The 26,967-nt window shown below is 37.2% G+C and overlaps 5 protein-coding genes across 5 annotated transcripts; 2 read left to right on the top strand and 3 right to left on the bottom strand.

Annotated features, from left to right (window-relative positions):
• Positions 1-306: 306 nt before the first annotated feature.
• BO94DRAFT_430497 (uncharacterized protein) lies at positions 307-816 on the bottom strand (the record flags this gene model as incomplete). The annotated part of the gene is made up of 1 exon (XM_025607474.1): positions 307-816. A coding segment is annotated over one exon (510 nt), but the record flags the coding sequence as incomplete, so codon positions are not given.
• A 1,520-nt stretch (positions 817-2,336) lies between these two features.
• Positions 2,337-4,857, bottom strand: BO94DRAFT_554560 (retropepsin-like aspartic protease; the record flags this gene model as incomplete). Its single annotated transcript, XM_025613726.1, has 4 exons — positions 2,337-2,446; positions 2,507-2,860; positions 3,824-4,753; positions 4,821-4,857. 4 exons carry the CDS (start codon positions 4,855-4,857, stop codon positions 2,337-2,339), a joined length of 1,431 nt encoding a protein of 476 aa, XP_025469724.1.
• A 1,996-nt stretch (positions 4,858-6,853) lies between these two features.
• BO94DRAFT_460653 (uncharacterized protein) lies at positions 6,854-8,159 on the bottom strand (the record flags this gene model as incomplete). The annotated part of the gene is made up of 5 exons (XM_025607889.1): positions 6,854-7,292; positions 7,342-7,484; positions 7,546-7,770; positions 7,829-7,933; positions 8,001-8,159. 5 exons carry the CDS (start codon positions 8,157-8,159, stop codon positions 6,854-6,856), a joined length of 1,071 nt encoding a protein of 356 aa, XP_025469723.1.
• An 846-nt stretch (positions 8,160-9,005) lies between these two features.
• BO94DRAFT_357262 (uncharacterized protein) lies at positions 9,006-9,694 on the top strand. The gene has a single exon (XM_025607145.1). It carries the CDS (start codon positions 9,117-9,119, stop codon positions 9,480-9,482), a length of 366 nt encoding a protein of 121 aa, XP_025469722.1. The 5' UTR covers positions 9,006-9,116; the 3' UTR covers positions 9,483-9,694.
• Positions 9,695-9,749: 55 nt separating this feature from the next.
• On the top strand, positions 9,750-11,716 carry BO94DRAFT_461105 (putative GABA permease; the record flags this gene model as incomplete). Its single annotated transcript, XM_025607913.1, has 8 exons — positions 9,750-9,872; positions 9,932-10,002; positions 10,053-10,076; positions 10,126-10,215; positions 10,266-10,348; positions 10,399-10,796; positions 10,849-11,178; positions 11,237-11,716. The coding sequence occupies 8 exons, from the start codon at positions 9,750-9,752 to the stop codon at positions 11,714-11,716; spliced, it is 1,599 nt and encodes a 532-aa protein (XP_025469721.1).
• Between the last annotated feature and the right edge of the window lie 15,251 nt (positions 11,717-26,967).

The following is a 26,967-nucleotide window of genomic DNA, read 5'->3' as shown; positions in this document are numbered from 1 at the left end:
GACGCTCAGGTTCGGGACCTTTGGGAGGCCAGTCGGATATCTGCTTTTCAATGCATAGGGCAGCACTGCAGCCTAGCCAGCACATAGTTTGCTATCAAGCAGTATATTATATGCATGATATGCGTGATCCGGCATTTTGTTGGCATGCAAGGTCTTCTACAATTTGCTTGTCGTGCCTGCCTGGAGAGAGGCGTTTTGAATACACTCTTCGTGTTTGGTTTCGGTCGAAATATGTACAATACAAACCACATAGAACAAGCCAATCTAGCAATCTCGTTCCAAAGCCTTCTTTTGATCTGCAGCATGTAGCCGAGACGCCAGGGCAGGATCCCTGCGGTAAAGACCCAGTTCTCGTACTGTGGAGGTTCCCAGGAGGACGTCAAATTCGACCCCATGCATCACTAAAAACTCGGCACAGTAGAAATTCTCATCTTTGGGCATATTCCATGTTGCCCGTACTTTGCCTAGTGGCGTGGCCTTGCCCTCGCGGCCGACCACTGAGATTGGCGGTCCCTCATATCGCTCGATAGGAATGTTCAATGCCCTGTAGAGTTCGTCGTGGATGATACAGACCTCGGTTTCAAAGTCCACTACCATGCGCCGTAGGAGCGGAGTATGATCCGACTTGTACATGCACACGTCATAGATAAAGTCACATTGTGCCACATCCTGCTGGGCGTCCGGGTGAAGCAGATTCCCGCGGGTACGGAATATGGAATGAAGTGCATCGGTTAGTCTCTCTCGTTCTTCGGTGTGCTGGAAGCCGCTGCGGAGTCCTTGAAACTTGCTCAAATTTCCGACCGGTTCATCCAAAGGTGTCGTCCGAGGCACCTCGACCGTTTGAGGCTCCGGCACGTTGACGTGGTCCTCTTGAGCGGGTGTTGGGCGTGCATCTCGTGGCTCACGGAGGCGAGGATCCACGATAAATGCGAGAATGTGTTTCCCATCCTTCAGGGAAAACCGAGGCACCTTCGTCGGAGTCAGCCGATCCGACCTCCGGTCGAGGGGGCAATAGGAAGAAGCTACGTGGCTTTTGATATCTTCAACCTGGCATTGGGTCGGAATCTGATTGGGATCCTTCTTGGGGGATTTTCCATGGATCCTCCATCTTCGACGCTCGCGAGGTGCGCTCGTTTGAGGTTCTAAAGGTCGGTCAATTCCAAATTTGCGATACCTTCCGGGAAGGCAGACTGCCGCGAGAGGAGCACTCACTGGAGTGATTCCAAGGCATAAGGGGTTCTGTTGCGCGCACCTTGTAAGATTCCAAGTGGTTTGCAGATGGGTGGAAGCCATTAAGGTAGGTCTGGAGGAGGGGCGAGGCCGCCACCGAACCCTGGGGAACCGGGTGATTATCAATGAAAGAATGACGGGCGAGGGGCTAGGCGGGCAGCCACAACATTTCAGCCGGCGCAGTAACTTACGACACACGGGCTCTTACTGGCCTGTGCAACTCTGCATTGTCCCGGGCGCCTGACACCAAAGCCCTTAAGATTACCTAGATTACCTGTATCACGAGGGTTTGTTTGTTACAGAGGTGAGATCATCTGGATGGCCACTGCAGCCTCGCCGAGGCCGCCTTTTCCCCTCTTCTAGACTCGAAGCAGTGGTCGTTCGGCTTATCGAAGGATCCACCATATATCAGGCTTATGATCCCCGGTCGGGCTCCTGGGGTTGCAGGCATTTGAGTACGACCCCGAGAGAAGTGTGAAAATAAGCATATAAGCACCCAACCCCCAACTCCCAACTTCGGAGTTGGTCGGTTGCGGAATCTTCGCTCAGGCTTCGACCCCCACTTCCCAACAGCCTCCGTGGCAGATAAGCTATGGCTGTTTTCCTTAAAGCCCGTTGTGGTGTTTTTTTTTTTGTCTTACTCCGAGTCCGCTTCAGCCTGTCTCGTGATCTACCCTTCGATTCCAGTGGTCTGACTCGACGATGTGAAAGCCTCTGCCCCTGTCGCCAGCGTTTTTCTTTTGATCAGCGGCGACTCAAGCTGACTGTAGGCAATCAGCCCGCTGCACGACTACCAGTGTCAATTGGTCAAACCCCGTCAGCCCGTGTGGCACCTAATCCTGCAGATGCCACCTCATTTCATCGTACAAATGCGACTAGGGTTGTGACGGATCAGCCCTGCGCGCGAACCGCGTGCCAATCACCCAGCCTGGCGCAAAAAGCCAGCCTCGCCCCATTCTTCTGTATTTATGATCTCATAGAATCGACTGGATAGATCCAAGATTCGGACAGCAAGGAAGCACATAATCATCAGCTCTACGGAGCACTACGTACAGTCCTGCCAAGATATCTGGGATGGGCCTGCCATCCGGTTCCTTCCTTCCTTCCTATTTCCTCTGAGCAGCCTGCTGCTTCTCCCGGTCGCGCCTCTCCTGTTCCTTCTTGGCCAACGCGGCTTCTTTCTCTCGCTTCTTTTGCTCCTGGATAGCCTTGTCACCTATCCGGTACCAGATCATTAGCTGGAATCCCCCGATTCTTGTTGAACAAAATGACTCACTTGCACTCTGCGATGGGAGCTGGGTTACAGCAATCGGAACGCCCTTCTCATCACTGACCTTGCCAACGAGACATTGGCTCCCCAGGATCGCATGGCACGGGGGCCGCAAACCGGAGCTATCGTCGGTTGAAACATAAAAGTCTTGTGTGGTGAGCTTGGCTTCACCCTTTTTCCAAATCGGGAGCTGAACCACATCGCGCACCGCGTATGAAACCCCGTTGGAATCGTAAAATGTTCTCTCGGTTTCCTGGGGCTGCACTTGGATCCCAGGCAGCGCCCGAAACCCGCTTTGGGTGAGGATGCTGACGTCCATGTCCTCGGCGACAACCGCCTTTAGGCTGACGGTGATTTCGTCTGGCCCGAGGCAGTAGAAGTCCAGGGTTCTGGGTCCCGTCTAGGAATGTGGTTAAGCGCCATCTCACAGAAAAGAAGGGGAAGGCTAGGAGCCCTGTGTCAGGTAGATACGTACCATGGCTTTGCTTGGGGTGTATGTACGTACTCGTCGTGATTTCGACCTAGCCCCTCAAGAAGAGCGCCGCTTGAGCTGCCTGGGGATCGCTTCATCCCGAGAAATCTGCCACGTTCATATAGACCGGACATGAGGGGGTTCCCCCAGAGCCGCATCTCCGTCGGTTCGCGGACAGCTCCCCGATGGAGGATGTGCGACTGCACCGTTCATCATCAATCAATAGATGGCACCCACTCTGTTTTCTTGTCCTTCGTCAGCTGCGTGAGGCTGGACACCCTAAGTTGAACAAGCAGCAAATAGTCTGCCACTACATCGACTCAACGAGCGAGCATCGGTGGATGGTGCTGGTTGGGCATAAATGAACAGGGACCCCGCAGGGTATTCATGCCACTAGAAAAAGCATTCTCTCGCGATCATTGGTGCCGGTGCGACCGTCGGCATGAAAGGATTGTAATGCAGACAGCACGGCGGGGATGAGCCAGCACATTGGGAGAGCAATCAACTCATCATCATTGGGATTAGAGCATAACGTTTATATCACACAGGCTAAAGTGTACCACCAATAAGATCCCACTGCGAACCAAACAGACAACCCATCCTCGCCCACCCAAATCAGCCCAAGGCATGTACGACCCGGTGAACTGTCATCGGAATGTAATCTATCTATTGACAGGTCAGGGTGCCAAGATTGGCAGCGCCTGCCCAAAGTACCGATGCAATGCAATGCAACTGCCAGTCCCTGGCTTTCACGAGATCCATCATCGTATAAATAAAGACCCATGTATTTCCTCCACGAGAGTGACTCCATTAAAGGGCAGCGGTCCGGACGGTTGCATTGCGTTCATGACCAGGGCCCCAGGTCAGAATCTTCTTTCGGTGGATGTATCGCTTCCCAAGAATCACATCATGGTCCCTCAGATCTGCAACCAGAAAGTCACACACGTGGGTTCTTTCGCCGCCTGCGACGTGCCATGCGACTTCTCGAACTCGGCCGTATGTTTCAATCCTGACCACATTCCCCGATCCGCTCTGCAAGGGAATGAGCTCCTGGCTGCAAGATTCGAGTCTCATTCCCAATTTCCTCCACAGCGCTACACTCATCACATTGGCTGATGCCTGGGTATCTAGTGCCATCAACGCCGGTACTTTATGACGGTTGTCGTTGGCCACCACCAACACTAGTTCGATGTAGTACTGGTCGCTATTCGTCGACACAGAGGACAGTGCCTCTTGGGAGCGGTTCTCTAGCGACGGGTTTCGAGATTCTTGATCATCGCTGGGCAACCCGATCTCTTCAATTTTGTCAAGCGGGGTTGTCGACTCGGTGCTGATAACATCTGGTGGTGGGCTGGCCGGACTGTACACCCCCGGAGACACTGTGCTGGTGCCCGATGACACGGAACGGTAGAAGCGACCGCCAGTTGCCAGGCTGGAAATATCAACGCCGTTTCGCTCAAAGTGTTCGTGGGTCAGGGTGCCTTCAGGGTCATTCGAGGTCTCCATCGCGGGGTGGGAAGCCGGTTCATTGTCTTCCTCCTTCGGCTCGTCTGGTTTTCGATGGCCGTCTGCCGTGGGGAGACGGCCGTTCGTGGGATCCCCAACTTGACGCCGTGGAACAACCAACTCGGGGGGGTTGTTCCGTTCGTTGGGCTTCTTCCTCCTCCTAAATATCTGTCGACGCTTGATGGTTTTTCGCGGGATGAACAAGGAAAATAATCGCTTCAGGGGACGAAGCCAGGTGCGGGTGCGTGGGGGCTTCTCGGTATCGCTCGAACTCTCTGTGAAAGGAACAGTACTCAGTCGTGACGACCTTTTATTGTCAGGGGTAAATGACCTGATACTCACCACTCCTTGGTAGAGCCTGATGAAGAGATGCCTCCATCTTGGATGTTGGAGAGTGGGATGGAAGGGGGTGTTTTAATGTCTTGCTCCGCCTCCCTCCCTCCGATGACGTGCCAACCAGACGAGCTCCAGACGACGGCAAGCCGGGGTGGGATAGCCGGCCAAGAAGGGCTATGGACTAGGATTCCAATCACGGTAGTGCTGCCAACTGCAGAATAGCATGGAGGATGGTGAGTAAGGGCCACTGGAATAAGGAATGAGGGTATGAAGGGCTGTTCGAGACCACCTCCACCGTTGCTGGCCGTCTCGCAGCGTCACCGTGCTGGGTAGACGGCAACTCATCCCTCCAGATTTAGCTAGCCTGCCTGGCGATGGTTGGGCAGAGATCAGGGCTGGTGCTGGCCAATCGTGGCCCTCTACCCTGGGTTCCTCATATAATCATCAGTGTCAGTGGCTGGAGAAATCGTCCATCAGGAAAAGCTTCTTCAGCGTAACATTCGGACGGCACTATGCTGTCAGACCCTCTGCTTAGTCCCCTTCAACCGAGGATACCACTCTGTATTGTCCGGAAGGCTGTGAGCCATGGCGGGGATATCATCACGGCGTGCCCCTTTGGGTCGGGCTAAGCAGGCGTATCTTACGTCATGTTGTCATGCTACCAGCCCAGGTCAAATTTGGCAACTGTGGCTCTTCATCCGGGGAGTTAATCAGTAGGATCGGACCCTGGCTAGTGCTCTAGCACGAAGAGAAAGTCGCCGTGCTGGAGGCGGAATGGATAATCGACTGCTCTTGCGGAGTACCTAATGGATGCACATACATTAGCTTCCGAGTCTTGTCACGATCACTGAATGCTTTGGGGAGTGCACTGCTTGAGTCACTGCCCCGAGGGTAAACTCCCAAGCCCGGGCACCTCCCTCCCTCCTCCTCCTCCTCCTCCTCCTCCTCCTCCTCCTCTGAGGCAGGGGGGTGGAAGAAGCCACTGGAGGCGCAGTCAGAGGGAATGGACGCGTGACGACTTGAATTGGTTCTGCGTTGGCATAATTGCTTTTTTCTACCCCTCCCGACGCCCCAACGCATTGCACGTTGTACCTCGGCAACGATGGCCCTCCTTTGCCTTCAAACGGGGTGGATCTGCCTCTCAGGCACCAGCCATGATTCTCTAGAACAATTTGCCTTCCAGAACGCTGTCCCAATCTCGGAAGATGTGTGTTTTGCAGGGTCGCACGGTCTCACTTTCTCCACCGAGGACTGATCGGTCGACTGCTTTCTATCTTATCTAAATCGCGACTTGGAATCACTGTTCCCCATCGTCCCGACTGTCCACAAATTCGGGGCAGAGCACCTACGAGGATACGTACCCCCGGTCAACTCCCAATGTGGCCGTCCAGGGGGATTGGGACTGATGGGGGAGGGGAGTGTGGCGCGGCGGTGGCCAGTGGCCCAATCCGATTCCACGCCCGAGGCCACTTACTGCGGGCTGTCAACCTTGGGTAAAGGAACCCTGGTGTTCACGGTCGCGGGCATAGCACTGTTCTGGGGAGCAGGTCATCCCATCATAATAATGCCATTTGGGTCTTCACCTTTCAATGTCCCAAGCCCAAACAATGCTTTGTTTCATTCGGCCTTTCAGTCGAGCTCAGCTCGGGCCTTGGCCGGGTCTGGGCCCGGATGGGGACTAGCAGAAGGTCCATGCGAGCCACGTCAGGGTGGTGAATTAAATATTAATATCCAGGTTATATAATATGTACTATCTTGGACTGTTGGTCCATTCTAATCCTAGTTGGTATAAGCGCGACCCCTATTCCAGACGGACGTTTCGTCTCTTCTGCCGCTGCGCGTGATGGTTCCTTAGGGCCGGCCGGCTTATCGCGCTGCCCCTCAGTCAGGGTGTCATCTTCTCCAACAATCCGACAATATTATACATCCATCCGGATAGGAATAAAAATTATGCACAGAGAAATTAAGTCCCCCATCCCCTCTAACAAGACATCTAGGCAATCAAAATAGGAAACCCAAAAGAGTGGAATGTATGACAGTCACGTCTCCTCCGTCTCCACCTCCTCACTCACCACCCACGTCCGGATCTCCCGAATGATGCCCGTCTGACTCGACTGGCTATCCTCATCCGACAACCGCGCCGCCGACACCGTCGTGACATTCCCCTGGCCCGCCCCCATCCCCATCAACTCGTGCTCCCCGCTGCGCGTGTATTTGCTCTCCGTCGGGTTTCCCGATCGCGTCGTCGACCATTTCGTCTGGTTGTTGGTCGATCGGTAATCCACGCCTTGGATCCGCAACCCGTTGGATTTAAGCATATTCAGGAATGGTTTCAGTTGGGCCCAGCAGGCGGTCACGATGCTGAGACATTGGATGGTTTCGATGCTGATGGTGATGCCCCATGTGCTGTAGGAGGGGTCGTTGGTGTTGGCGGTTTGAGAGACGAGGATGAGCTCCAGGATGCTGATTAGGATTACCCTGGTTTCTGGTCAGTGGGGTATTAGGGCAGGGGGGTGAAGGGACGGACAGGACTCGCGAGAGAAAAATACTAGCAAAGACGATCTTGCGTTTTCGAGACGTTTGGATGCGCGATATCAGATACAATGCTTGGAGGGTGATCATGGCGTCGGTGATGATGTTGGTCGCGCCCATGAAATAGTGCCATGCTGCCTGCGATGGTTTCCTTGTTAACCTTCCTGTGGGTATGATCGCAGTGGTGGGGAGTGGGTACCAGGTTCATGCATTTCCCCGCATAATAATCCCAGGCCCTGGGCAGACTGCATTGGAAAGCAGTCCCCAAGAAAGAGACCAGCGCCAGAATGGTCACAGAGATCTGTACCACGTATGCGACCAGGTGGTCTTTGGCCTTTGGGGTCAGGTTGCGGATGAAGCATGACAGGGATATCTTGGAGAAGTAGAGACTGATAGGGTAGAGGAGAGAAGCGGCATATTGGGACTGATGCAATATCTTAGCAAAGGTCAATGGCAGAGGCATGTTTCCATGTGGCTCATACCTTCATCATATCGTCGAAGCGCTCTGCGCTCAACGTAGAATAATGATATCCATAGCCGTTTGCGACAGCCATTGACACTGCGACGGATTGACCGACGCAGAACACCTATTACTCATTAGCTTTTTGGACTTTGCATAATCGAACAAAATAGAACAGAGGCAATTGAACCCACCAACGACGCAACAATCAGATAATCATCATTAGTGAGCGTGCGAAACGAACCATACTTCGTCCCGAGCCGAAAAATCACACTCAGCGCGGAAGTCACCAGCAGAAACCATGTCGATACATTGACGGCCGGATCTTTTGTGTCTCCTGAGAACCGTCCCATGAAGGGCAACCAAATTGCTGACGCTGATCCTCGGCGGGAATCATGTCACGCAGGGTGGTGATTCGGATCTACTTAGGGGGCGGAAGCAGGGCTGACGCGGGTACCATCTCGAGTAAATACTCTACCTACTCTACTAACTAGGTATTTCGTAAGACGAAGGGGAGATTTCGATCGATGCAGGGCGATACGGTACGGAAGCCCAGGGAGGAGGGAGGGACCGGCCGGGCCATGCAATCAATCAATCCGGAGAGGGCAAGTAATCGCATGGCCCAGCTAGGATTCGAATCCTGGTCAAGTCTCGGCCGTCATTCGTTCTGGGCGGCGGCGGGGGGATCAAATTGCATCATTAGACTTTGGCTAAGGGTTCAGACGTGGATGCTTGGTCGTGGGATTGCCACTGCGCCGACGGTGAGACGACGGAGTAAGTAATTAATCATTGGATGTTCTTTGTCCTATCTATCTATCTATCTATCTATGTAGTATGTATCTGGTGTCCGTCGGGTGATTACTACTATTATCTCGATCCAGTCCGTCCCCTGTCCGTTCCACTGTGTACTGTGTAATAGTCATGCGTGTTATTAATCTCACCCACGGTCCCGTCGGCTGGTCTCCGCTTTTGTTGTCTTCTCATCTCCCTTCCTGCTGGTCGTGTTCCATGTGCGCGATAGATAGCACATACCATCAGCACTAGATCCTTCGATCGTTCCAGCACGTTGCCAGACGAATCATACCTCCCGGTAGGATTTCTAGAGTTTATTCGCTGCATTGGATGCGTTTCTAAATTCAGTAGTCGACATCCTGGCCGTGGTTCTGGTGCAGGGGCTGGATGCTGGTCTGGGTGTTTGGCTCGCCGTGGTATCAGGGAACCAAACCACACGGTCGCAGACAACATCAGCGGGTCCCCAAGTGAGGGGACAAACTGGAAATGACAGAAACAAGACCCACCAGTCAGATGCAATGTACCGGGGGCCCTACCTAAGTCCTAATGCAAGGAGCCTGCGCCGCATGGGGACGGAGACCGGCCGGCCGTGTGTTTCTCTAGTGGCAGCACTAGTAGCTGCGCGATTAGGGCCCCCGATGACCTTGCCTCCAGTCAGTCTCCACTGGCCACCCGTCGGTCCTATCGACTATTTCGACGGAGTAGATAGTCTCCAACTGAGTCGCCATCTGTCCAGCCCAGCACGGCTGGCTGGCTGGCCTGACCCGCCTCCAAAGCTTACCTACCTCGTGCACCCCCCTCAGTGTTCCCAATTGTCCACTTCAGGGTCATTGTTCATTTACCCCTGGACACACGCATATATCATCCCCGGATACAGCTGCTGAATCCGGCGCCCATCGACCGGGCCTGCATGCATATCCCCGAGCTGGCTAACTGCTAACAACTAACAAGCAACACTAACCGCGGTAGTGGCGTTAGAATGCTGTACCTCGATCAACGGCTTTAATTTCTGCTGCATCTCGACTGGATTGTTGCAGTGGTCGGTCTAGCTAGCTGGCCCGTTGCGTTATATTATATTAATCGCTCGCACTTCCTCCCTCTGCACTTTTGCCTCACGCTGGTCGTGGACTTTGCAAACCTGCCTTTTCATTATGGCGTCCTACGAGATGAAGAACCGGGCTAGCTCGGCTAATCATGAGATGTTGGATATGGATTCGCGTGATGCCCGTGATAATGCGGCCCTGGCTCGGTTGGGCAAGAAGCCGGTTTTGAAGGTATGTTGGGATGATTCTGTTCATGTGTTTGGGGCTAATGCTTTGGTTGTGGTTTGCAGCGGAACTTTGGCATTCTTTCGATTATTGGTCTGAGTTGTACCATTCTTGGTACTTGGGAGGGGATTTTATCGTAAGATGCTTCGTGGTTGTTTGGGATGGCATTGCAGCTGACTGGTATAGGACCTTCACGATCCCTCTCGAAAAGTCCGTCCTTCCTCGATTCTATACTTGAGCTGAGCTGACGGGATAACAGTGGTGGATCGGCTGGTGCGGTGTACTCGTTTATCTTTGCGTGGACGGGAACGGCATGTAGCTTTGTGTTGCTGTCCGAGATGGCGTCCATGTGAGTTGAGATGAATGCCCTAGTTCCATGGCTATGTGCTGACCGGTCAGGGCGCCGACCTCCGGAGGTCAATACCATTGGTGTGCTATGCTTGCGCCTCCCCGGTATATGAAGTTCTTGAGTTATATCACAGGTTGGTACTTGAATGCGACTTTACAGGACCATGTAACTAACGAACGATAGGATGGTTAACGGTCATCGGATGGCAAGCCGCCTTCGCATCATCGTCCTACATGGCTGGAACGGAGATCCAGGGCGCAATCATCCTCGGACGCAGCGCCTACAACGCGCTGCCATACCAAGGCACCCTTCTGATGTGGGCCGTCGTACTGGTCGCCCTCGGAGTCAACACCATCGGAGGAAAATTCCTCCCTCGTCTGGAAACCCTCATCCTCGTGATCCACATCCTGGGATACTTTGGCGTGCTCATCCCTATGACCTACATGGCCGACCACAAGTCGACCCGGGAGGTTTTTACCGAGTTCACCAACGGCGGAAACCTCTACACCGACGGTCTATCCTTCTTCGTCGGCATGACCGGTTGTGTCTTTGCCTTTGCTGGTGGTGATGCCGCCGTGCACGTAAGCCCCCACATCCTCCTTCCACCCAACCAACCCCCTCTTACTCTACCAGATGGCCGAAGAAGTCAACCACGCCACCATAGTCATCCCCCGGGCCATCCTCCTCAGTGTCGCCATCAACGGCACCCTAGGATTCACCATGCTAATCGCCACCCTCTTCTGCATGGGCAGCGTCGAAAACGCATTGAAAACCAACACCGGCTATCCCTTCATGGAAATCTTTAAACAAGCCACGGGCACCGTCTCCGGCGCACTCGGCCTGTCCTCCATCCTCGTCATCGTCGGTATCTGCGCCGCCCTGGCCATGTTAACCGCCACCTCTCGCCAATTCTGGTCTTTTGCCCGTGACCGCGGCGTTCCCGGCTGGCGCATCTGGAGCCATGTTCGTCCCCCCCTCCCCCTCCCCCCACCATTAACCCCAATACTAATAAACCAACCAGGTCTCCAACCGCACCTTCCTCCCCACCTACTCCATCTTCCTCACCATGACCATCTGCTGCCTGTTAGGCCTCATCAACATCGGCTCCAGCGTGGCCCTCAACGACGTCGTCTCCATGGCCGTCTCCGGTCTCTACTCCTCGTACCTGATCGTCGCCGTTCTCCTCCTCTGGCGTCGTACCTCCGGTTCCATCTCCAACCACAACGAGAGCGACGACTCCGTGGTGAATGTCCCCGGCGCGAAGCTCATGTGGGGCCCCTTCCGGGTCCCTGGTATCTGGGGTATTCTGATTAATACGTATGCGATTATTTATATCGTGATCGTGATCTTCTTTAGTTATTGGCCCACCGAGTTGCCGGTTTCCGTGGAGAATATGAATTATAGTGTGGTGGGGACACTCGGGACGGTTATTTTGGCGATTGTTTATTATGTACTTAGGGCGAGGCATGTTTATACGGGGCCGGTGGTGGAGTTGGATTGAATCATGATGGAGTGGAGCTAGGATTGATGGTTGTAGGGGTGGTGGGCGGGAGGGAGGAGAGGGTTTAATTTTCTTCTTTGTGGATGCTGAGATGCTTGTTTTGTTGGCTTAGGGCTTGGGCTGCGGTATAGCAAAAGTTTAATAGGTTTTGAATACTATCACCGTGAGTGTGGAAGTGAGCTAAATAGTTCACCCCTAAATATATATACCCATGCCGTGGGTTTCTCATCAAATTCACATGTCATAGTAGAACCCATTGTAATGCCAAAATTACATAGTGGCCCGAGGGGGTTAGTAGCACCCGTTGTAGTAAGGTTGTTGTCAAACCCTAGGATCGCTTCTCCCTGTTCCTGTTAGCTTAGCTCCCGTTCCGATATGTACCTTGTGAACTGAATCAAAGATAGTCAGGTTGTTGACTATCTAAAGATGACTTGATCTAAACAGAAGAAGAGAAGTAAGGCTAGATAGTGCTGCGCAGCTATCCGTAAGTAAGTGCGGATGAGTGTTGTCACTAAGCTCTACCAAAACATAGGTTACTTAAAGATAATTTGAATTAAGCACGAAGAACAGAACTAGTTAAATATATAAAGAAGTATCCTTATATATTCGTTCCCTGTATACCATACTTTATACCATCAGGTCTGTCATATACCCACTTGGTAGTCATAGATCATGATGGTATATTATATACTACATGCCTGTCTATATACTGTGGTTACATGATCTATACTGTCTGATAGTTCAGGTCAGGATCCTCCTCAATAAGAGCCTCCTTCTGTCTGGATATGGCCTTCTATCTAACATACCCATCTTACTAGTTATTCAGCTAGCAGAGGTCCGTAATACCACCTTCCCTTCTTTAAGATTCTTATTCTCAAGAACATAAAGATGCGTGTCTCTTATCCAGGTCAGCTAAGTCCTTGGTTTCTTTTTCTCTTAAGATAGATTATTATATCTTTATATAATCATTACAAGGAGTACTATCAGCAGGCTGATTAGATTATTTATAACAGTATCCAGATCAATTTTTCTTATACTTAGTATGATTTTTATAGTCTTTCTTATTTCATGGATTCTAAAAACCAAAATTACGCGGCCTGCAGTTATTGTAGCTATAAATATAAAAAATAATTTCACAGTGATTTTAAGTAGGATAAGCTTTAATATAATAAAGAAAGAATAGCTTAAGAGATTAAAGAGACTGAAGAGCAGATTAAGCTATTATTTACAAAAATAAAGTAGTTATGAAAACATTGCAGGTTTCTAAAGAATTATGGTAATCAGATATTAAATCACGACTTAAATATATTGAAGTAACTAGATAATAAGGATTCTCTAAGCGCTGAGAATCTCTGAGAGCTAGAGTATCTGGTTAATAAATATAATACTGCTTAACTTGCTGCTATATCAGATACTCCTAGTCTAACTTAGTTAATTAGTTTCTTTTCTTTCTAAACAAACTTTGACCTGTCTGTTAATAATATTACTTTATAAGCTAGTAATAGCCTGTTAAATTCTTGATAAATTCTCATATATTTTCTAAGATATTATATTCTTCTTATTTTACTAGATACTATGATTTACTACTAATCTTCTTATAATCTAAAATCTTTTTAACTTTATATTTTTCCTTTATATTATTATCAATCTCCATATTTTCTATGATTTTAGTATTCTTTAATACAGGTTCTAACAATGAGATATAAAATACTGGATGAATTTTGTTCATTGATTTTAGTAATCTTAACTTATAGTTGACTAGTCTCTTCTTATCTTTAATAATAAATAGTCTTAGCTTGTGATAGTCAAACTTCTGACTTAATTATTTTATCTTAATATTTCTGCGGAGTAAGAACATCTTCTTTCCTTTTTTAAGATTAGGTTTCTTTCTATATTTATGATTATAGTATATTTTACTATACAAGTTTATAAACTCAATATTTTAAAATAATTATAAATATATGTTTCCTGTGAATATAATAATATTCTTAATTATATTAATAACTTATTATTTTCTTAATAATATTTCCAGAAATCTCAAGTAATATTTGTAATTAGTATAAAACAGTGAGACTCTAATAATTAAGTAACTAGTATTATTATATAAGAACTATATTATTAATAATAGATTTATTTAATTATTCTGCTAGTAGTTTATATAATATCTTAAATATTATTTAATTATCTGATTAATCCTTTTTATTTGCCTATTCATTTGCGGGTAGTAAGCTATTATTATTTATTCTTTTATTCTTATAAGATTTACAAGTAATCTCTAGAACTTTAAGATAAATAACTTATCTTAATCTAATATAATATACTTTAGTATTCTATAGTATATAATAATATTTTCTAAAAACAGTTCTACCATCTATATTACTGTTATTATTATCTTGCTTAATACAAGATAAATATATTTAATAAGACAATTAGTAATAACTGTAATAATATTAAACTCTTTTAATTCTGGTAGTAGACTAATAAAGTTAATTATTATCTATTCTTATAATTATTATAGCACTTCCTGTACTTATATTTATTCATAGAATTAATGCCTTATAAGCTTATTTCTGATATAAGTCTTGTATTATTTAATATAATTATATATTTTTTATTTAAAGTTTAGAATATAATAATTCCTTGTGATTAGTTCAGTTATCTTTTCCACTTTTAAGTAATCCTTAAGTAGTCTGTCATGGTGTTTAACCATAATCTCTATTCTTATTATAATTAATATAAAGATTAATCTGTGAAAGTATGTTAATCTATCTTTATTAATAATAATCTTATCTAATAAGTCCTTACTTATTTTTTAAAATATTTTATTATTTTTCATATCTTCAGCTAATTACTTAATTAGATTATTATCTATTTCTAATTATTACAGACCCCTGCTAGCTGAACAACTAGTAAAATAGATATATTAGATAGAAGACCATATTCAGATAAAAGGAGACTCTTATTAAAAAAGATCTTAACTTAAAATATTAGATAGTATAGATTACATGATCATAGTATATAAATAAGTATATAATATATAATATATTATCATGGTTTATGATTATTAAGTAGATATATAACAGACCCGATGATATATAGAATAGTATACAGAGAATAGATATATAAGAATACTTCTTTATATACTTAGCTAATTCTGTTCTTTATGCTTAATCTACTTATCTTTAAATAATCTATATTTTAGTAAAGCTTAATAATAATACTTGTTTATACTTACTTATAGATAGCTGCACAGTACTATCTAGTCTTATTTCTCTTTTTCTATTCAGATCAAGTTATCTTTAGATAGTTAATAACCTGATTATCTTTGATTTAGTTTATAAGATATGTATTAGAACAGAAGCTAAGTTAATAGAAACAGGAAGAAGTAATCCTAGGATTTAATATATTAAGTACTAGTCAGTATGAGTATTACTTAGTAATAATTAGTTATTATATTGACTATATTAAACATATTGCGAGCGCCTTAGCAGCAGGGCCTGATAATTAAGAAACTGATAGACATGATTAGTCAGCTACAAGAAAGCATCATGGCTTTAAAATAAAAGAACCAGTTACTTGAAGGTTACTTATTAGTTAAATCTGTTAAGATCTAACCACCTGAATTATTTAACAGTAAATAAGCGAAGCTCAAGGCTTTCTTAACCCAGTTAGACTTGTATCTTAACATAAATAAGAAAAAGCTTAAGAATAAAGAGAATAAGATCTTTTTTATATCTATTTATCTTACCGGAGTAGTATTTAATTAGTTTAAACTATATATTTATAAGTAATAAGAGAAGTTAGTAAATAATCAGAATAATAATATAAAATAACTTTTTATTAGTTATACCAGATTTAAACAGTGTCTTGAATAAATGTTCGGAGATATTAATATAGTATAAAATATTAAATAAAAGTTATAATAATTTAAATAGATAAGATCAGTATTTGTATATACTTCAGAGTTTTAGTAAATCATTAGTTATTTAGACTAGAATAATAATATCTATATCTTATGATTTAAAGAAAGACTTAAAATAGAGATCTAAAAAAAGATTATTTAATAAGAACAACCGGACACCTTGACTAAGATAATTAAAGTAATTATAAAGATTAATAATAAATTATATAATTTTAATATAAAATAATAAGAAGGTTGGTGGACTAGCGGGTCTATATCTTAATATAATAACTAGCTAGATTACCGAGCTAATAACGGAAGGTCAGCATAACCTAGAAACTTAGGATATGAAGATCTTTACAGGCTGAAATTTATGAAGCTGGATGCTGTATAATATTAGATTCAAGAGACTTGAGTATCTAAAGAGAAACTTAAACAGTATAAAAAAAACTATTTGTACTTTAGCTGCGGTAAAGCAGGTCACTAGTTAAAAGACTACAGTTAGAAATAGTAATAGTCTTAAAAGTAATTAAGAGCTATATATCAAGATTAAGGCAGAGAAGTCTATAATATTATCATTATTTAATATAAGATTTAGACGGAATCTGTGATGCAGATACCAGATAATAAGAAATTATATATTATTTAATATAATTAACTGTTAGAGAATAGGATATATCATGATTAATTAAGATAATAGATCATCCTGGATAAGTTAACAGTACTATCTAGTTAACAAAAAGATTAATAATTGTCTGTACTATTAGCTTGGACTATAAAAGTTAATAATAATAATTATAAGCCAGTTTCAAGAAATAATTATCCTAGTATAGTTTAAAATAAAGATAAACTATTAAATAAAGAGTATAATATATTATTTAAAGATCTTAAATCTAGTAAGAAGAGACTTAGCGAGATATCTAATATCCTTGAAAAACCCTTATCAGAAATTAGTAAACTCTATCTATTATAGTAAAATAAGGATAAGAAGAATTAGAAGAATAATCAAGAAAATATTATTTATTAATTAGACCATATTTTAAAGAAGATCTTGGAGAATCTAGCATGATTCTGTTTAAAGTTTAAGATAATCATATAGTATTACCCATATTAAGATTTAAAATATTGGAAATCATAAAATAAGACTTAAAAATAATATCTACAGAAATATCCTTGTTACCTGGAAGTTTGTTTAACATGTAGATAAGATAATATAGATTATTATTATTAGTTATTAAAGATTAATTAGAAGATAAATATTGCTGGAATAGAATCTTGATATAATAAACTATATCTATATATTTATTTTAAAGAAAGTAAAGATTATTGGAAATATAATAAACTCCCTTGGCTTGTATATTATATGAATATATGTTTAATATACTATAATTAGAAGTATATCGCTAACTACCGATCTAGGGTATTGGAAGTAGTTAGGGCTAAGATAAGCTATTATTTATATAATATTTTTAATTACACGTGTAAAGAATATCAGAGATATTCTTACTATAGATTAATATATTGACTAGCATGTTTTAATAATCAGTGTATGATATATTACATAGTAAAGATAAAAAACTCAAGATTTCTAAGAAGATATTTATAATAGTTAGAACTTAACTAGCTGGAATAGCAGTTAGTAGTTACAGAATCAGAACCATATTTAAAGATCTAAATAATTATATTAGATTAACTAGTCTAAGTACTGGTAGACTCTGGAGCAACCAGGAACTTTATATACTTTAGATTTATATAATAATTTAAGATACTTAGATAATAAAAAGAAGAATCTAAATTAATTATAAAATTAAATAAAGAGAATTTAGGAATTCTTATGTTAATAATTAAGTCAGGAACTGTATTTATAATTATAAAAAGTTACTATAAGTATATAGACTTTAATATGACATCTTTAAAACAGTATAATATTATATTAAGGATTTTATAGCTTAAAAATCATAATCTACAAATTAATTAAAAGACTGAGAGTCTTTAATTCATGAATTGTAATTATCTAAGATAATACTAGCAAGGACCAGGTATGGGATCTGGATCCGTACAGTCTGCTACTTAGTATAGAGCTGAAGCAAGGATTAAATAATTTAGCAAGAAAAGATTAAGATCATTATAAAAGCCTAACACACCAGATATTAGAGATAATTTAGAGAAAAATAACATCTCAAGTATAGTTACACAAGTAATAACAGTAATCAAGTTATTATAAAGAGATTAATTTATAAAATTATTAAAATAGATATTAATAATAATAAATAAGTACTGAAAGTACAGTATTAACAGCTCTAATATAGAGATTAAGAAGACTATCTAGAGATTAAAAGATTTATAGAAACTTCTAACTATAGTCAGGAATAATATACAGATTTTATCATAATATAAGAGATTTAAAAACTTATTTAAGTAGCTAGAATAATCTGAATTATCTTAGTATAGAAAGTATAATCATATTATTTCTATAAAAAAAAAAAGTTATTAATATATAGAAAGATTTATTTAAGATCTAAAAAGAAATCACAGACACTATAAAAATATATTAATAACTAGCTAGCTAAAGATAATATCAGGCTTTTAAAGTTACTAGTAAAATATAAAGTCCTATTTATATCAAAAAAGGACAGTAATTTACAGCTATATATGGATTATCAGCTATTAAATATTATTATAATCAAGGATTAATACCCGTTATCTTTGATTTCAGAAATCCAAGACAAGATATAAGGAATAAAGTGATTTATTAAGCTTGATATTATAAATATATATTATTATATATATATTACAGAAGATGAAAAATGGAAAACCGCATTCAGAATAAAGTATAGATATTTTAAGTACTTGATTATACTATTTAGACTTATTAATACACTAGCGTTATTTCAGTGATATATTAATAAAGTTCTTAAAAAATATCTTGATAGATTTATAATTACTTATTTAAATAATATATTGATCTTCTTAAAGACTGAGGAAGAATATATAAAATATATAAGATTAGTTCTATATAAATTATATCTATATCAGTTATGATATAAGCTAAAGAAGTATGAATTCTATATATAGAAGACAGAGTTCCTGGGATATTGAATATCTATAGAAAGAATCTATACTAAGTAAGTAAAAGTACAAGCCATACAGGATTAGCCTTAATCTAAGAATCTGAAAGAACTACAGCAGTTTATTAGATTAGTTAATTACTATTAATAATTTATAGATAGATACACTATCTATATAATACTACTCTTCAAGCTTATAAAGAAGTTGAAGAAGTACTAGTAGAAAGAACTACAACAGAGCATGTTTAAAAGTATCAAGCAATAACTTATTATATTATTAGTATTTATACAACACAATCCAGAAAAAGAAATAATCATTAAAACTGACATATCAGACTATATTATTAATATATGTATAACGCAACCCGGAGAAGACAGAAAGCCAAGACTAATTATATTTTATTTAAGAAAGTTGGTTTAAGTGGAACTCAACTATAACATTCATAATAAAGAATTACTAGTTATAATAATAATATTTAAGCAGTAAAGAGTCTACCTTGAAGAAGTAAAGTATACTGTTATTATAAAGATAGATCATAAGAACTTGATTTATTTTATAATAATCAAAGAGTTGACTAGAAGGCAGGCACGATGGGCTGAGATTTTGTTATAATATGATTTCAGAATTATATATTATAAGAAAATAGAGAATGGATATACAGATATACTGAGCTGTAGGCCAGACTATGAATTAAGTAAAAAAACTATTAAATTAACCATTCTGAAGCAAAACACGGATAGATTAATTAACTATAATAAGACTAATCTAGCAGTAATGTTGGAAATAGGCAATAATCTAATTAAATAATTGGCTGAAGGTATAAAAAATAATAAAATACTCTAAAAAATAAGTAAGAGCTTACTAGATAAAATCATTATTAATAAAAATAGACTAGCACACTTTTACAGATTAATCTTTATACTAATTATAATAAGAATAGAGATTATAGCTAGGCACCATGATGGACTGTTTAAAGATTACTTAAAAATGGAAAAGATAATTAAATTAATTATAAGAAATTACTATATTCCAAATCTCAGACAGAAAATATATGATTATATTAGATAATATAAGACTTATATTAAGAATAAGTTGGCAAGGCACTAATCTTACAGATAAATGTAAGTATAGAAGGCGCTATAACAGTTATAAAAATAGATAATAATTAATTTTATTAATTTATTACCAGAATTAAAAAGATTTGATACTATCATAATCATTATTAATCATTTTATTAAATATATTTATCTTATACTAAGTAAGATGATAATAATAATAATATAGATAATAGAACTGTTTTTAGAAAATATTATTATATACTATAAGATATTAAAGTATATCATATTAAATCGAGACAAGTTATTTATCTTAAAGTTCTGGAGATTACTTACAGATCTTATAAAAATAAAAGAATAAATAATAATGGCTTACCACCCGCAGATAAATAAATAAATAGAAAAGATTAACTAGATAATTAAGTAATATCTAAGACACTATGTAAACTACTAGTAAAATAATTAAATAAATCTATTATTAATAATATAGTTCTTATATAATAATATCAGTTATTTAACCATCAGAGTCTTATTATTCTACACTAATTACAGATATCACCCGAGATTTCTGAAAACACTATTAAGAAGATAGTAAATTATTAATATAGCTGAAAATATTGTCATATTTATAGAAAACATGTATTTATAGTTATTCCAAGATATTAAATTCATGAACTTGTATAGTAAGATGTACTATAATTATAGATATAAAAGAAAACCTGATTTTAAAAGAGAAGAGAAGATGTTTCTACTCTACAGAAACATTAAGATAAAATAATCAAATCAGAAGCTTGACTATTACAAGCTAGAACCATTTATCATTAAAGATAAGAAGAGACTGGTCAACTACAAGTTAAGATTATTAAAATCAATGAATAAAATTCATCTAGTATTTTATATCTCATTATTAGAATCTGCACTAAAGAACGCTAGAATTATAGAAAATATAGAGATTGATAATAATACAGAGAAAGAATATAAAGTTAAAAAGATCCTGGACTACAAAAAGATTAGTAACAGATTAAAATATCTAATAAAATAAGTAAAATATAATATCTCAAAAAACATATAGAAACTTATTGAGAATTTAACAAGTTATTATTAACTTGTAAAGCAGTATTACTAATAAATAAGTCAAAGTTCATCTAGAAAGAAAGAAAACTAATTAATTAAGTCAGACTAGGAGTGTCTGATATAACAGTAAGTTGAGTAGTATTATATTTATCAGCTAAATACTCTAGCTTTTAGAGATTCTCAGTATTTAAAGGATCTTTATTATCCAGTTATTCTAATATATTTAAATCATGATTTAATATTTAACCACTATAATTCTTCAGAAATCTATAATATTTTCATAATCACTTTATTTTTGTAAATAATAGCTCAATCTGTTCTTTAGTCTCTTTAATTTTTTAAACTATCTTTTTTTTATTATATTAAAGCTTATTCTACTTAGAATTACTATAAAATTACTTTTTATATTTCTAGTCACAACAAGTGCAGGCCATACAATTTTGGTTTTTAGAATCTATAAAATAAGAAAGACTGTAGGAATTATATCAAGTATAAGAAAAATCAATCTGAATACTATTATAAATAATCTAGTCAGTCTGCTAATAATACTTCTTATAATAATTATACAGAGATATAATAATCTATTCTAAAAAAAAAGAAAATCAAGAAACTCAGTTAATCTGGATAAGAGATATATATCTTTATATTCTTAAGAATAAGAATCTTAAAGAAGAGAAGATAGTATTACAGACCTTTACTAGCTAAACAATTAATAAAATAGATATATCAGACAGAAGGCCATATCCAGACAGAAGAGGGCTCTTATTAAAGAAGATCCTAACCTGAAATATTAAATAGTACGGATCATGTGATTATAATATACAGATAAGTATATAGTATATAATATACTATTATAGTCTATAATTACTAAATAGGTATACAACAGATCTGATAGTATATAGAATAATATATAAAGAATGGATATATAAGAATACTCTTTTATATACTTAGCTAGTTCTATTCTTCATACTCAATCCACTTATCTTTAAGTAATCTATATTTTAATAGAGCTTAATAATAATACTCATCCATACTTACTTATGGATAGCTGTGCGGTATTATCTAGCCTTACTTCTCTTCTTTTATTCAGATTAAGTTATTTTTAGATAGTTAATAACCTGACTACCTTTGATTCAGTTTACAAGATACGTATTGAAACGGGAGCTAAGCTAATAGGAACAGAGAGAAACAATCCTAGGGTTTAATATTAATATTGCTATTAAGTTAGTCTTATTATAACTGATCAACCCATCCGTGTTTTGCTTCAGGATGGCTAGTTTAATAGCTTTTCTACTTAATTTATAGTCTAGCCTGCAGCTCAGTATATCTGTATATCTATTCTCTACTCTCTTATAGTATATAATTCTAAAGTTATATTATAACAGAATCTCAGTCCATTATGCCTGCCTTCTAATCAACTCTTTAATTATTATAAAATAAATCAAGTTCTTATGATCTATCTTTATAATAACAGTATACTTTACTTCTTCAAGATAGACTCTTTACTGCTTGAATATTATTATTATAACTAGCAATTCTTTATTATGAATGTTATAGTTGAGTTCCACTTAAACCAACTTTCTTAAATAAAATATAATTAGTCTTGGCTTTCTGTCTTCTCCGGGTTGCGTTATACATATATTAATAATATAGTTTAATATATTAGTTTTAATAGTTATTTCTTTCTCTGGATCGTGCTGTACAAGTATTAGTAATATAATAAGTTATTACTTAATATCTTCAAACATGCTCTGCTGTGGTTCTTTCTACTAATACTTCTTTAATTTCTTTATAAACTTAAAGAATAGTATTATATAGATAATATATCTGTCTATAAATTATTAATAATAGTTAATTAATTTAATAAACTGCTGTAGTTCTTTCAGATTTCTTAGTTAAGACTAATCCTATATAGCTTATACTTTAGCTTACTTAATATAGATTCTTTCTATAGATATTCAGTGTCTTAGAAACTCTATCTTCTATATATAGAATTCATACTTCTTTAGCTTATATTATAATTAATATAGGTATAGTTTATATAGAATTAGTCTTATATATCTTATATATTCTTTCTTAATCTTTAAGAAGATTAATATATTATCTAAATAAATAATTATAAATCTGTCAAGATATTCTCTAAGAACTTTATTAATATATTACTAAAATAATGCTAGTGCGTTAGTAAGCCTAAATAATATAATCAAGTATTTAAAATATCTATACTTTATTTTAAATATAGTCTTCTATTCTTTATCTTCTGTGATATATATACAATAATATATATTTATAATATCAAGCTTAATAAACCATTTTATTTCTTATATCTTGTCTTAGATTTCTGAAATTAAAGATAACAGATATCAATTCTTAATCATGATAATATTTAGTAGCTGATAATCTATATATAATTGTAAATTACTGTCCTTTTTTAATATAAATAGAACTTCATATCTTGCTAATGACTTTAAAGGCCTGATATTATCTTTAGCTAGTTAGTTATTAATATATTCTTATAATACCTGCGATTTCTTTTTAAATATTAAATAAATCTTTTTATATACTAGTAACTTTTCTTTCTTTATAAGAATAATATAATCATACTTTCTATGCTAAGGTAATTCAGGTTATTCTAGCTACTTAAACAAGTTCTTAAATCTTTTATATTATAATAAAATCTGTATATTACTCTTAACTATAGCTAGAAGTTTCTATAAATCTTCTAGTCCCTGAACAATTATCTTAATCTCTATATTAAAACTGTTAATACTATATTTACAGTACTCTTTTATTATTGTCAGTATCTATCCTGATAATTTCATAAACTAATCTTTCTATAATAGCTTGATTATTACTATTACTTGTATGACTATACTTAAGATACTATTTTTCTCTAAGTTATTTCTGATATCTGGTATATTAGACTTTTATAATAATCTCAATCTTTCTTTACTAGGTTGCTTAATCCTTGTTTCAGCTCCTTGCTAAGTAGCAGGCTGTATAGATCCAGATTCTATACCTGATTCTTACTAGTATTATCTTAAACAATTATAATTCATGAATTAAAGATTCTCAGTCTTCTAATTAATCTACGGGTTATGATTCCTGAGTTATAGAATTCTTAATATAATATTATACTGTTTTAAAGATATCATATTAAAGTCTATATACTTATAATAATCCTTTATAATTATAAATATAATTCCTGACTTAATTATTAATACAAGAGTTCCCAAATTTTCTTTATTTAGTCCTGTAATTAGTTCAGGTTTTTTTTTTATTATCTAAGTATTTTAAGCTATTATATAAATTATGGGTGTATGAAGTTCCCAGTTACTCCAGAATCTATCAGTATTTAGGCTAATTAATTTAATATAACTGTTTAGATCTTTAAGTATAGTCCTGATTCTGTAATTACTAACTACTATTCTAGCTAGTTAGATTCTAACTACTATAAATATCTTCTTAAAAATCTTAAGCCTTCTATCTTTACCATGTAGTATATTATACACTGATCATTAAAACATGTTAGTTAATATATTAATCTATAGTAAAAATATCTCTAGTACTCTTTACACACATAATCAAAGATATTATATAAATAATAACTTATCTTAATTCTAACTACTTCCAGTACCTTAGATCAGTAGTTAGTAATATACTTCTAATTATAGTATATTAAACATGTGTTTATATAGTATATAAGCTAAAAAAATTTATCATATTTTTAATAATCTCTACTTCCTTTAAAATAAATATATAGATATGGTTTATTATATTAAGACTCTGTTCCTGCAATGTTTATCTTCTAGTTAATCTCTAATAATTAATAATAATAGTCTATATTATCCTGTTTATATATTAAACAAATTTCTAGATAACAAGAACATCTCTGTAAATATTATTTTCAAGTCTTATTTTATAATTTTTAATATTTTAAATCTTAATATGGGCAATACTGCATAATTATTTTAAGTTTTAGACAAAATCATGCTAGATTTTTCAAGATCTTCTTTAAGATACAGTCTAACTAATAAGTAATATTCTCTTAATTGTTTTTCTGGTTCTTCTTATTCTCATCTTACTATAATAAATAAAGTTTATTAATTTCTAATAAGGGTTTTTTTAGGGTATTAGATATCTTATTAAATCTCTTCTTACTAGATTTAAGACTTTTAAATAATATACTATATTCTTTATTTAATAATTTATCTTTATCTTAAATTATACTGGAATAATTATTTCTTGAAACTAGCTTATAATTATTATTATTAACTTCTATAGTCCAAATTAATAATATAGATAATTATTAATTCTTTTATTAACTAGATGGTACTGTTGACTTATCTGGAATAGTCTATTATCTTAACTAATCATAATATATTCTGTTCTCTAATAGCTGATTATATTAAATAATATATAGCTTTTTATTATCTAATATCTGTGTTATAGATTCCATCTAAACTTCGTGCTGAATAGTAGTAATATTATAAGCTTCTTTATCTTGATCTTGGTTTATAGCTCTCAATTACTTTTAAGGCTGTTTCTGACTGCAGTTTTTTAACTAATAACCTGCTTTACTGCAGCTGAAGTATAAGCAGTCTTGTTTATATTATTTAAATTCCTTCTTAAATACTCAAGTCTCTTGAGTCTGATGCTGTGCTATATCCAGCTCCATGGATTTCAGTCTATAAGAATCTTTATATTTCAAGCTTTTAGATTGTGCCAATCTTCTGTTATTAGCTTAGTAACCTGGCTGGTTATTATATTAAGATATAGACCTGCTAGTCCACTGACCTTCTTATTATTTTATATTAAAATTATATAACTTATTATCAATCTTTATAACTGCTTTAATTATCTTGACTAAGATATCTAATCATTCTTATCAAATGATTTTCTCTTAAATCTCCATCTTAAATCCTTCTTTAAATCATGAAATATAAATATTATTATTTTAATCTAGATAACTAATAACTTACTAAAACTCTGAAGCATATACAGATACTAATCTTATTTATTTAAATTATTATAACTTTTACTTAATATTTTATACCGCATCAATATCTCTGAATATTTATTTAAGACACTATTTAAATCTGGTATAACTAATAAAAAGTTATTTTATATTATTATCCTGATTACTTACTGACTTTTCTTATTACTCATAGATATATGATTTAAACTAATTAAATACTGCTTCGGTAAGATAAGTAGATATAAAAAAGATCTTATTCTTCTTATTCTTAAGCTTTTTCTTATTTATGTTAAAATATAAGTCTAACTAGGTCAAGAAAGCTCTGAGCTTCGCTTATTTACTGTTAAATAGCTCGGATAGTCAGATCTTAACAGATTTAATTAATAAACAATCTTTAAGTAACTGGTTCTTTTGTTCTAAGATAGTGATGCTTTCTTGTAGCTAACTAACCATGTCTATTAGTTCCTTGGTTGTCAGGCCCTGCTGCTGAGGCACACACGATATGTTTAATATAGTTAATATAATGATTAATTATCACTAGATAACACTCATATTAACTAGTGCTTAATGTATCAAACCCTAGGATTGCTTCTTCCTGTTTCTGTTAGCTTAACTCCCGTTCTAATACATATCTTATAAACTAAATCAAAGATAATCAGGTTATTAACTATCTAAAGATAACTTGATCTGAATAGAAAAAGAGAAGTAAGGCCAGATAATACCGCGCAGCTATCTGTAAGTAAGTATGGATAAGTGTTATTATTAAGCTTTACCAAAATATAGATTATTTAAAGATAATTTAAATTAAGTATGAAGAACAGAACTAGCTAAGTATATAAAGAAGTATCCTTATATATCTGTTCTCTGTATACTATATTATATACTATCAGGTCTGTTATATACTTACTTAATAATTATAGACTATGATGGTATGTTATATACTACATGCCTGTCTGTATACTATGATTATATGATCTATATTATTTAATAATTTAAGTCAGGATCCTTTTTAATAAGAGCCCCCTTCTGTCTGGATATGGTCTTCTATCTGATATACTTATCTTACTAGTTATTCAGCTAGCAGAGGTCTGTAACATCATCTTCCCTTCTTTAAGATTCTTATTCTCAAGAATATAAAGGTGCATGTTTCTTATCCAGGTTAGCTGAGTTCTTA

The sequence above is a fragment of the Aspergillus sclerotioniger genome (genome assembly GCF_003184525.1).
Source record: "Aspergillus sclerotioniger CBS 115572 chromosome Unknown BO94scaffold_7, whole genome shotgun sequence".
NCBI classification, from domain to species: Eukaryota; Fungi; Ascomycota; class Eurotiomycetes; order Eurotiales; family Aspergillaceae; genus Aspergillus; species Aspergillus sclerotioniger.
Note: the sequence above shows the minus strand (reverse complement) of the source record. Positions and strands in the feature narration are given on the sequence as shown.